Here is a 13,453-nt window from a genome sequence, read left to right as displayed (position 1 = left end):
AAATGTAAGAGGAACTGAACAATTAGAAATTCATCATTCTGTGATCCCAAAATAAAATAACAGATCTGATCAACAAGCATCAATGACAGCTAAAACCATTAACGGAATAGTTGATGGAGAACTTTATAATAGATTGATCAGGCTGTACTCATCGATCAATCTTAACATTACTAAAAATGGAACAACCAAAATGTTCCTCCTGATGTGATACAATAGACAATACACAGCACCATCAATGAAATATTCCTAACACAAAACTAAACCTAACCCTCATCAAGCCTCCCTACCCAATTTTCAGTTTGTAGGAAATAAGAGATGAAATGGAAGAACAGGTTAAAGGACCATGAGGATACAATCAGCCAAATCCAGAATGTGAGAAGCTACAAAATATGCGACCCAGTTTCTTCAACAAATAAATGGAGAATAAAAAAGATAAACTGATATAGATTAAAAGAGATTTAGGACACATATCAAACCAATGCAACACGTGGACCTTGTTTGGATTCTGCGGCAAACAATCACTAAAACATTTGGATGTTTTGGGGAATGCAAGCTGGTGCAGCCACTCTGGAAAACAGTATGGTGGTTCCTCAAAAAACTAAAAATAGAACTACCCTACGACCCAGCAATTGCACTACTAGGCATTTATCCACGGGATACAGGTGTGCTGTTTCGAAAGGACACATGCACCCCCATGTTTATAGCAGTACTATCAACAATAGCCAAAGTATGGAAAGAGCCGAAATGTCCATCGATGGATGAATGGATAAAGAAGAGGTGGTATATACATACAATGGAGTATTACTCGGCAATCAAAAAGAAGGAAATCTTGCCATCTGCAACTACGTGGATGGAACTGGAGGGTATTATGCTAAGTGAAATTAGTCAGTCAGAGAAAGACAAAAATCATATGACTTCACTTATATGAGGACTTTAAGAGACAGAACAGATGAACATAAAGGATGGGAAACAAACATAATATAAAAAGAGGGAGGGGGACAAAACAGAAGAGACTCATAAATACGGAAAACAAACAGAAGGTTACTGGAGGGGTTGTGGGAGGGAAGATGGGCTAAATGGGTAAGGGGCACTAAGGAATCTACTCCTGAAATCATTGTTGCACTATATGCTAATTTGGATGTAAATTTTAAAAAATAAAAAATTAAATAAATTAAGAAAAAAAAACATTTGGATTTTTTAAGATAATCAGTGAAACTTGAAGATAGGCCAGCTATAATAAGAAGTAAGGAATTTTGATTAATCTTGTTGGGTGGAACAAGGGTTCTTCTCTGCCATAGATGCATAGTGAAGTATTTACCAGCGAAAGCATAGGATGCCTGGGATTTGCTTTGAAATACTATAAACTTATTCATAAATTATTTGTGCAATTACAAATTAAAATAAATAAATAAATTGGTAGGCAAGTGGGTATGTGGGTGAATGGATGGATGGGTATAACTTTTTCAGGGAGGGAATCAATTCCAGGTGAATTAATTCAAATTAAATATGAAAGCAAAACAATAAAGCTTTTAGAACAAATAGAAGAATACCCTCATGTTCTCAGAGGGCAGGATTTACTAAACAATACTTAAAAATCACTAAACAAAAATGTGTTATACTATACATAACTCTATAAAGATGGTCTACTTTACACTATTTTAAAGGTACTTACTGCTGGTAAAAGAGACTGCATATTTTGATTAGAATCTGCTATTGTAGCAAGGTAGACCAAGTTCGTATGCAACATTTGCTGATACCTATTAAAACAAAACAAATATCAATATTAAAAATAATTTTCTTCCTATCTGCTTAAATACAAATAGCATTCTAATTATTTCTCGAGTTTAATAAAAGATTTATGTTACCTGAACATCAATAGCACTTCAATTTTTCCTAGTTCCTCTGCAAAATAATTCCAAATAATAAATACATTCAAAGATAATAATAAACACAGATCTTACCATTTGCTAGATACTGTTACAGTTGTCTTATATACCTATATATTTTATCTAGTCCTTAAACTAACACTATGAGGTAAAAGTTCATATTTTCTCCATTTCACAGATGAGGCAACTGAGGTTTAGAAAAGTTAGTAACATGTACAATATTAATGTTGCACAGCTTAGTAAATGGAATTACTGAGAAATGTACTGGCTCTATACATAGTACATGTGCTTTTAAAAAAGAGACCTAGAATGAAAGAATTCAACAAAACTGGTATGTTTATTCCCTTCCCTCTGCCATTTTCATGTTGCCAAAAACTTCAAAGCCAAGTACAGGCAACACGCTCTGCTAAAAATGTCAAAAAAGAGGTAGGAACCACACAATTTTTCCTTCTCCTGCAGCAGTGACCAACAGTTTATGCCTGCTACAGTTATACTGCCCATCTATTGGGGCTCAGCATATAGAGAAGACAATGAACAGGTGTCTTCAATTACATATATACATATTCATATATGTATGTATGAGACAAAATAATTACATATATATATATGTATGTATGTATCATATATATGAAACAAAATAACAGGACACCAATACCATTAAGAATTTACTTTTAAAAATACAGCAAATTCTCACTACTGCAATGAAGTGGTTAAACATGTTCATTGTGATCTTATGAACTGGTTTTGCTAACCTTCGCAAATTAGTAATGATCCAGTTACTAGTGTTTGTCAACCCTCCAAATATAAACTTAAATCCTATACCAAACTGTCAGGCTGTTTTAGAATTTTGTTTACTGAGAAACATTAAATACAAGTTAAAATAATAAAAATAAGATAAAAGAACTTTATTCAGCTAAATAAAGTCTTCTAATACAGATCCCAGATGAAGTCATTCTCTAGACGCTATATAAGGAATCCTAGTAAAGTTTTTGCTGCATTATTTTTTTCTATTAGAACTGGTTTCACTACTTTTTTCTTATTAGAGAAAAAAAAACCTTATTTCTCAAGTACCTTAAATTTTCCTGACAAGTTTATGCTCTTTATTTTATTTTTTACAAATTTATTGAGGTATAACTAAAATACAAAGAAACACATATTTAATTTGTACAATTTGATGAATTTGGACATATACAAACACCTGTGACTACCATCATCACAAATCAAGATAATAGACATACCCAACACTTCCCAAAGTTCCTTTGTTTCCTTTTGTTCTTGTTATTCTTGCTTAAAAATAATTTAGGCTATTAACGCTTCTCCTCACATATTACCCTATGTTGCTCAATCAGAAAGCATATAACGTTTGTTATAAGGACCAGAAATGATTAAATTGTACTGATCTATTTACAATGGTTAATTATGTGGTCAAAATTCTTACAACAGCACTAACAGGCACCACTAGCTGGAACTATTTCATTATTCTGTAGAGCTCTTGAATGGAATTTAAGATACAGGGTTCCCAAATCTTGCCATTTTTAATTAGAACATATAACCCATTTCAAAGTCTACTCCATGAAGTTTTTCTTTTCTTCTCTGAGTATTAATATGGCTTTAATATATTCAGATATGAGATTTGCTGACCACCCTGCAAAAATAAAAATAACAAACCTTACTAAGGGACTATGGTTTCCTCTAACTAACCCTTTAAGGAAAAATGTTAGTCATGCTGATTAGTCCTTAACAAGTCAATGTTAAAATACTGTTAAATCTAATCTGCCAAGGTCTTAAAGCCTCATTTGTAAGATAATGAGAGAGTTAAAGTAGATCTCCAAAGTCCCTTATGGTTCTAAATATCTATAAATAGAGCATCTATTATGGAGTACCTTAATTTTTAAGCCATTTCCCCAACCTAAATCTTTTTAACGTTCAATTTTGAAATCATTTTAAACTTACAGTTTTAAGAATAGTATAAAAAACTCCCAAATATCTTTCTCCCATACTCCCCAAGCATTGGAATTTCACATGTCTTCCTCCATATTTAAACACACACCAATATACACACACATGCAAGCACACACATACTTTTTTCAAAACCTTCTGAGAATCAATTACAAACATAATACTTCTAACACTTCAGTGTAAACTTCCCCAAAACAAGGAAATTCTCATATACAACCACAGTACAACAAATTAATGTTGATATTAATTAACTGATAATTAATTTATATTAATTAATTAGGACAGTAATATCATCTAATCCACAGAACCCATTCAAATTACTCCAATTGTCCCAATAGCCCTAAATCTTTTTACCTAATATAAGGTATCTTACCAATATTCAGTAGGTTTTCTTTTTTGTAAAACTGCATTATTTTTACAGCATTCATCTAATAAGCTTTTTCTAAGATCATTCAAGACTCAAAGATGAACGGTAATGAAAAGGTAGTATATATACATATTCTCTTACAAGTTTGTGTAAATGTCACCCAAAAAGCAATAAACAAATATTCCAGAAGAATTTGGCTTCAGCTGACCCCAATGAAAGGATAATAAAAAGCAGATTCTTCTATAAATACTAAAGAAACATTTTCCTAAACTTCAAACACTATTACATTTATCACTGAATTAGTATCACTTTAATGTACATGCTTATTATCTCTAGAACAGTCTACATTAACAAAAGAAAATTGAGTGCTGATAAGGGCAGATATAAACACTTCAACATTTTACACTGGATGATGGTAACTTCCTACTACACACTCACAGACATTCCAGTACACCCATAATTGTTAACCTATTCCATGAGAGGCAGTTATACTTCCCAAAGATTCCACTAAGAACCACTCCACCAATTATCTTGAACAACATAAAATAACCAGTTAAATTTATTTATGTAATTAAAAAATCCGAGAAAGTCAGATCTCATTTTTAACAAAAAACCTTCACCAAGAAACTATGAAGATAGTATTTATAAGACAATAGAAATATAATTTATAGATTAAAAGTTATCTTCCATACTGGAGATTTAAAACTAAACTCTTTTACATAATGATTATTACAAAATTTTTGCATGAAAACCACTTACAGGACCCTCTGAAAGTTGCACCCATGATAAAATACAAATAAATAAGGACTGATTTAAGTAAATATAGAAGTTGATATAGAAAATGCTCAAGTCAAACACTACCATAGAGCAATAATAATAATAATACATTTAATACATTCTCGCACGTATGTTATCAGAATTTAAAGAGGACTTGTGCATATGAGCTCCATAAGTGATTTACTAATTTTATTCAGTGTACCATGACTGTGTGTGTGTGTATGTAGATAAAAATATAGCAATATATACAAACATGCTACTGGTGAAAAAATCTTTAGGTGGTGAGAATACAGTATTTGAGATCTCATTTTTATGTTACCTGTGTTTTTTAATTTTCTACAATTCATATGCTGCTTTCATAAAAATAAAGTTATTTTATATTTTAAAAGGTTTCAGGCAAAGTTATCACATCTTAAGGAATTGTTTAATTAAAACTGAACTACCAATTCCCAGATGCCTGTCATTTATTCATTTCCTCTTCATTTTCCTTTTCCTTTTCCCAATGCAAGAAAAAGGAACATTTAAGGTTGAGACAAGGAATTTTTTTCTCTTCACTCACAAAACAACACTAACAAATTGAAAAAGAAAGACTAAAGAACTCTAAGAATGAAATTAAATCTATCAGGAAGAGCAAAGTATAAGACTATCTAAATCAATTTAAGCCCCATCTGCACAAAATACATGAGAAAATGAGCTCTATTCCAATATGCAAAGAAGGGGGAAATTACCATTATACACAAAAAAGCTGAGAACATAAAGAACAAAACAGTATAAACTTTTGCTGACTCAAGTTGGAAAATCTGATTCTAGATCAACACTTCCCATCCATGTCATGTATAGCTGGGTCCTGTAAGAAACTCAATCAGTCCTATACCACAAAATCCCTTGGCTATCTGGCAGTTTAAAAAGCCATACGTGAAAATAAGTATTCTAATCAGAACCTGTCAACTTTTATTATCCCATGGCTGATCTGAGGTAGCGAGCTCCTTACTACTGATTACTATCCATAGTTAAACTAAGGAAATAGATCAGCTAATTATTTTTTAAAGACCATTTTGAAATAAGGGCACCTGGCTGGATCAGTCAGAAAAGCATGTGACCCTTGATCCTGGAGTTATAGGTTTCAGCCCCACATTGGGTGTAGAGATTAATTAAAAATAAAATCTTAAAAAAAAGAATATTTGGAAATATAAACAGATATGAAACAACATACATAAAGTAATGAAAATGGTCATATAAAATACAAAACGTACAAGTGACTAGAAAATAAAATACCCTAGTACTCAGACTTAAGTTTCTAAATACCATTCTCCAAAATACAATCAGGGCTTTGAAGAAATGGGTGATTCCAAACTGGGAAAGGAAAAAGTATAAGATGAGCCTAGAACATTTTGTAGTGCAAGAAAGTAAGAAAATGCTCAAAAAATAATGGATGCTTACCAAGAGGCCGTCTTGAGGGGTTCTAGTGGCCAACATCAGAAACAATTTAAGAAAGAAAACAGAATTACATATAACCTAAAGAATACAGTTAAGAACCCATAAGTCCATTCAGATATAAACGAATGAATGGAGGCAGGAAACGAGAAATTTTTTTCTTAAAATGGGATTTCAAATACATGTAGAAGGAATGATGGACTTAGTCACCATTTGGCAACCACCACAGTAATAACGGTTTCAATCAAGAATCCTTGCATGGTGGGTGCTAAAATTAATGTGTGAAAATATGAGAGGAAAGAAAGGGAAAGTACGAAACAGCTTATGTGCATCTCAAGGTATCTCCCCAACAAGATACACATATGAATTATAAAGAAAAAAATAGTAACTTCACAGTGGAGGAACTGGTATCATCCTAATTGATTAAAATTCTCACAAATACTGGGAGGAAATTCTTATTCCCATGGCTCCCATTCATATGGCTACTTAAGAATACCCTGAAAAGGACACAACATCGTTGTGCTCCTGCCAAAAGTGCGTAACATGAATCTAACCAAGGAAAACACCAGTCAAACCCAAAATGAGAGACATTCCACAAAATAACTGCTATGTACGCTTCAACAACATCAACAACACGAACAATAACAGATTGAAGACCGGTTCCAGATCAAATACTTAAGGCATGTGACAATTAAATTAAACATCTGATCCTGCACTGGATCCTAGACCAAAAAAATATATATACTAATGGGACAATCGGCAAAATTTTAAACAGGTCTGAAATTTAGGTAATAGTATTGCATTCTTAATTTTAACGACTATACTCTGATTATTTAAGTATTTGTGTCTGTTTTTATAAAATACACACTGAGGTAGTTAAAGATAAGAGAATCATGGCTGCAACTTATTCTCAAATATTTCAGAGAAACGATATGGAGAGGAAATGAATGATATGGGGGGGAAAATGAGTAATAAGGCAAGTAAGATACTATGTTAACATTTAAGGAATTTCAGTGATGGGCATAAGGAATTTCTTACACTGTTTTTAAAACTTCTTTTCTAAGAGTTAAATTATTTCAAAATAAAAATTTTTAGAAAAAGATACCACTTTTCACCAATTGCAAAATTTTTTGAAAGATGACTAATATCCAGTGCTAGCAGAGGGTGTTGAAAACCAAGCCTCTGAAACCTGGCTAGGAGAAAGCAAATGAATACAATCTTTTTGCAGGGTAATTTGGCTATTAGGGATGGTCTCTGACCCAGCCATTCCATTTAGAAAATTCTAACCCATTAAAAATAGTGCACTTTGGAGGCGCCTGGGTGGCTCAGTCAGTTAAGCATCCAACTTCGGCTCAGGTCATGATCTCACGGTCCGTGAGTTCGAGCCCCGCGTGGGGTTCTGTGCTGACAGCTCAGAGCCTGGAGCCTGTTTCAGATTCTGTGTCTTCCTCTCTCTCTGCCCCTCCCCTGTTCATGCTCTGTCTCTCTCTGTTTCAAAAATAAATAAACGTTAAAAAAAAAAAAAAATAGTGCACTTTGTGCAAAGGCACAAAAAATGTTTGGAAGGACAGGTACTAAACCATTAAAAGTAGTTACCCCTGTGGAAAGGAGAGAAGCCTAAGAATGAAAAGTAAAATGTGACTTGCTTTAACCTCTATAGACTTTTACACCCTATGATGTCCTTTCTACAATGACTTTTTACATGACTTCTTCATTTCAAAAATGTTAAACAAAAAGGAAAAAGACAAAGCAACCATGAGAGACTCAAAATTAGATAAAGCGTGAATGAAAGGATAGCAAAAGTCCAGCACAGCAGGAAGGCCCATGCAGAGCCAAGAGCCAGGGCTGTTGGGAAAATCTACTTGGGAACAGACCAGTGAGATCTCTAGGAAAGACAGATGTCACAAAACTATGGTGAGAATAAAATATTCTAGAGCTGTGTTGTCCAACAAAGCAGTCACTAGGTAGAAAGAAATGTGGCTGGTTCAAAATGACATTTTAGAGTAAGACTTACAAGGGATTTCAAAAAACTAGATACAAACAAGAGTGTAAACTATCTCAATATATACCGGGTATATATATAGGGTATATACTGGGTAGCTCGGGTACCTTGGGTAGCTCCATCAGTTAAGTGTCCAACTCTTAATTTCGGCTCAGGTCATGATCTCACATGTGAGTTCGAGCCCCTCATCAGGCTCTGCACTGACAGCACAAAGTCTGCTTGGGATTCTCTCTCCCCCTCTGTCTCTGCCCATCCCCTGCTCATGCTCTCTCGCTCTCTCAAAAGAAACAAACTTTAAAAAAATTAATAATAATATATTTATACTGATTATGTATTGAAGTGATAGAATTTTGGAAATAATGGGTTAAGTAAAATGTTATTAAAATTAATTTCTCTTGTTTCTTCTTACTCGTTTAATGTGTCTTACCAGCAAATATAAAATTGCATTTGTGGTTTGCAATACATTTCTACTGGACAGTGGTATTCTAGAGACTTTTTTAAAAAATTTTTTAATGTTTATTTATTTTTGAAAGAGAGAGAGAGAGAGAGAGAGTAGGGGAGGGGTAGCGAGAGAGGGAGACACATAATCTGAAGCAGGCTCCAGGCTCTGAACCATCAGCACAGAGGCCGACAAGGGGCTTGAACTCAAGAACCACGAGGTCACGACCTGAGCCAAAGTCAGATGCCCAACCTACTGAGGCACCTAGGAGCCCCTTCTAGAGACTTTTGATAAAATATTCAACTTGCTCCACTGTATCAGATTCTATTAAGGATACCATTTATTTCCAACACATCACTTCAAAATAACAAATTTGATTCTTATGAATGATAACCAATTCTCTATTGCTTTGCTTTCTTAACCACATATATGGATGGTAACTATTCTATACATGTGAAGATCTAACTTTTCCACTGATCAGGCAACACACAAATTTGAAGTCATTATTTTACAATGCAAGATACCTTTAAAAAGAGAAAGAAAGATACCCACTGCATCCCAAAGAACAAATTTTTCTTTTGTAAAAATCAGGAAAAGTCATTAAAATGTGTATATGAACGTTCATAGAAGCATTATTCATAACAGCCAAGAAATGAAAATGTCCACTACTGATGGATAAATAAAACATAGTATAACCAACCACACAATGAATAATTACTCAGTGATAGAAAGGAAGTAGTGACGTACACTTCAACGTGGATGAATCTTGGAAAACATGCTAAGTAAAAGAACTCAGCCAAAAAAGACCACGTATTGTAGCATCCATTAAATGAAATGTTCACAATAGGTAAATCTTACATAGGCAGAAGGCAGATTAGTGGTTGTCAGGTGGTGAGGGATTAGGTGGAAATGGAAAGTTACTGCTAGTGGGTATAGGGTTCTCTTGGAGATGATGAAAATGCTCTAAAACTGACTGAAGTAATAATAATACAACTCTATGAAGATACTACAAGCTTTGAATTGTACACTTTAAAACAGGTGAATTGCATGGTATATGAATTATAGCTCAGTAAAGCTGCTATTAAAAAGAAAAGCAAAAAGTTAACCGACACGGAAATATGAAAACAAAAAATTTTTTCATATCATTCTTACTGAGAACACTCTGAGGTCTTTCCTTTATTCTGATAGTCCATTATACACTGAATAAGATGGTTATTTTCATCCAACATCTGAAATAAAATTAGAAAAAGTTTATCGTAAATCCAGTGCATCATGTTAAATTTTCAAAAATCTTTCAGATTTCTAGAAATGTTTATTCATAGGAACTGAACCCATTCAAGTCCTCTCAATCTTATTCTACACCTCTGGAATTAATCAACAACTTTTAAATAATTCTATTCCAATTATTCACCTTTTGAATTATTACCTGAAGCCCAGAAGAGGTTTCTTTTGTATTCAAACATTTTATTACCTCGACTGCCTGTAATAGAAACTTTAGTCTGTCCTGACTAAAAGGTAAGGGTCTAAGCTGACTTTGCATCATTCTTATGTTTTGCAGTAGTAAAGAAAAATTTCGTCTTATCCACAATGAATACATGAAAACGCCAGCCCATGAGGCTTGAGGAGATACCTGGCTAGTTTCCCTGTGTTATACAGTATGGTTCTATGATTCTCCAAATATGGAATAATCAACTAGATAATTTATAAGCATGTACAATATTTATTACAGACTTTATGAGCTTACCTTAAAATTAAGTCGTCCCAAAAGTTTAAAAACAAAAGCACGTATCGATTTATCATTCTATAGTCTCATAGCAATTCAAAGCAATATTGGCTTTAAGGGTCAAATAATTCCTCTAAACAAGGTGGCATTGAGGAAAGAATACTGATGTAGCAACGAAAAGGCCAGTTAGTTTTAGTGCCAGCTTTGCAATCCTTTGCAAAGCACTTATGATTCTAGAGGCTCAGATTTATCTTAAGGTCAAGGGACAGGAGTAGATGTCCCTCCTGAACTTGGCCCACATTTCCCAAATTCAATAAGCATAACATAATACCAAAATCACTCTATCTGAATAATTTAATGTACCTCTTTTAAGTAAAAAAAACACAAAAATCCATTTAACATTAATTGTGACTTTCTTCCTGCATATGAATAATTTTCACTTGCTAAAAAAAAAAAAAGGAAAAAAAAATAGTGACATCCTCTTCCAAAAAGCGTACTTATTTCTTAAATAGAATCACTGGATGCCAAAAAAATGTGTCTTTAAAATCCATTAGTCCAGTCTAATGATTTCACAACGTGTCTCCTCAGTCGATTCCTCAACCTAACAAACTTCACCGTTAGAATATATCTTCTCATTTCTAACATCAATCCCTCACACGTAAAACAAGGCACTGAATTTGGAATCCATGTTCTCTTCTCATCTGAGAATGAACACTAATTGATCTGCATCTCCTGAATTAATCACCAATAAACATCTTAAGATGTATGGAAGAAAAACTCTTTTCGGAAAACCAACCCACCCACCAACCTCAGAACTCTTCTACAGTCCAAAAATAAAAGTAAAAAGTGAATCCCTCCAGAAACCTGTATGTACTTGCAGCTGATTGCCAGCCTGCAGACTTAGCCCAATGCACTCTATGAATGCACTGCATCTCCAGGCACTGACAAGCGGGTTTGTTCATAAAATAAAGCAACAGTTGGGCAAATGTCAAATGCCACACCAGAAAGAACTTGACAGTGAACAGAAGCCCATTAACATAATCTACTAGGCATACATCGGTGCCCTGACTGGTACGAAAAGTTGATTTTTCTTCAACTTCCGTCCTCATCTCCGTGTATACAACAAAACTGAAATATTTAAGGTAAACTGCTAGATTTAGAAAGTAACTTTTCAAAGTCTGGCTGACTAAAATTGAGAATACTGTCTTGCTCATAGGCAACACGGGGTAGCGGACAATAAAGAACCTTTGTGTCCCTAACTGGCAGTAACACAGCAGCGACAGAGGCACTACCCTCTAAAAAGGGACGCACCTCCCCGACTATTTATCACGACTTCTGCAATAGGTCACGATTATCAGATTGTCTCCACCACTAGACTCCAAGTCCCATGAAGGCAGGGACCATGGCTCACCACCGTAGCCTCAGCACCTAGAGTAGGCGCTCAGTGAGTATCTCCTGATGTACACGGATTGGGAGTGAATCCGGGAGGGAGAGGAGAACTCCGAGGGTAACCCCGAAGTCCAGGGGGCCCTCCTTCGCCCGCCCCTCGGACTGTTGCAGCGTCGCCCCTCGGACTGTTGCAGCGTTCCCCCTCCCCTCCAAGTTCTCCAGCGAGCTCCCCAAGTCGGCCGGAGTGCGCAGCGCAACGGAGGGCGGCGACCCGCGCTCCGACTTCCCCTCGGCCTCCCGCGACCCGAGATCTGGTGTGCGCGAAGCAGCCGCGGCGCGCTGGGCGGGGCGACGGCAAAGTAACTCCGGAGCGACGCGCGGGGCCGCGGGGGGCGCCGGCTCCGACAAACAGCCGTTCCCCGCGCGGCCGCTGCCGCCGGGCGCACGCGCCCCGCCGCCGGAACGCCGCCCCATCCCTAGAGAAATCCGGCGGCGGTTACTTGGGCTTTTGTGCCTGTAGGAAAGAGCCCAAACGCGCGAAGGACTCCGTGGGAGAACCGGCTCGCCGCCTTCCGCCACCCACTCAGGCACAGCCCGCGGCTCGGGTTCCCACACACGACCGCCTCCCAGCAGGCCCGCCTCCGCCCCTGGCCCGGCCGACTCCCGGGCCGGCCCCGGGTGGCGCTCCCAAGGGCAGGATGGGCCTGGCATCCCCGACCCCACGAGGCTTCACCTTCTGAATCGCAGCGGGAGTGATCTCCCCCTTGCCTCGCTGCCTCGGGGCTGCGAACGCAACAGACATGTTGCCGCCGTCACCACTACGGGCAAGTCCCGAGCGCTCCGGGTGAACGGCAAACTGGGGAAGAGACGCCGGCCTCTCGGGCCGAACCACCTCGGGAATGCGGGGAGGGGGGATGCTCCGGCGCCGAACGAAGAGCCAGCCGGCCTGGCCTACAGGAGTTACTCCGGACCATAGAAGTCCTCTTTTGGCACGTTACCAGCGAGGCATTGCCTCGCAGCACTGCCCTGCTCTAGGTAGACCTCTTGTCCTTCCTCCTTTCGTGACCCGTCCCCCCTCCCTTTTAAGCTAGTGGTAGGGCCGCGCCCCAGTCCTCCCTCCGCTTCAGCGATTCAGGAAATGGTCCCGCCGCCGCGGGAGAAGGAGAGGCTGGGGCAGACCCTGTCACAGGAAATGCGAGCGGCCCGAGCCGGCCCGCCCCTTTCGCGCGGGTGCAACTTGCCTCTCTCTCCGGCGCGCTGAAGCCTCCCTCCAAGTGCGTTTCGGCGCTCGGCTCTAGATCTGGTTCAGTTTTTCCAACTTCATCTTAACCCCGCGCCCCCGGGGAAGAAGTGGCCGCCCCAGGTTGTCCGGGCACGGTGGAGAGGAAAGGAAGAAGGTCAAGACCCTCAAGTTCGTGCAAACCCGTGGAGCATCTGCCGAGATGTGCAGAGGTGTGCAAGGTCTAGGTGAACGCGG

The 13,453-nt window shown here is 37.7% G+C and overlaps 1 protein-coding gene across 7 annotated transcripts in view; it reads right to left on the bottom strand.

Annotated features, from left to right (window-relative positions):
• The window catches only part of SS18 (SS18 subunit of BAF chromatin remodeling complex), a 92,388-nt gene extending 79,434 nt beyond the window's left edge, over positions 1-12,954 (bottom strand). The window contains exons 1-3 of one of the 7 annotated variants that reach the window (XM_049620329.1): positions 12,710-12,954; positions 10,017-10,093; positions 1,673-1,757 (exon numbers count right to left, since the gene is read on the bottom strand). In XM_049620329.1, the coding sequence (XP_049476286.1) occupies positions 1,673-1,757; positions 10,017-10,093; positions 12,710-12,778 (231 nt within the window). In that variant the 5' untranslated portion in view covers positions 12,779-12,954. Of the gene's footprint in view, positions 1-1,672; positions 1,758-1,865; positions 1,903-10,016; positions 10,094-11,898; positions 12,147-12,709 lie in introns of those variants that run through there. The other 6 variants (XM_049620330.1, XM_049620322.1, XM_049620323.1 and 3 more) reach the window with 6 other exon arrangements.
• Positions 12,955-13,453: the final 499 nt, after the last annotated feature.

This window comes from Panthera uncia, assembly GCF_023721935.1.
Source record: "Panthera uncia isolate 11264 chromosome D3 unlocalized genomic scaffold, Puncia_PCG_1.0 HiC_scaffold_8, whole genome shotgun sequence".
In the NCBI taxonomy this organism is placed as follows: Eukaryota; Metazoa; Chordata; class Mammalia; order Carnivora; family Felidae; genus Panthera; species Panthera uncia.
This window is presented reverse-complemented; position numbering and strand designations above follow the sequence as displayed.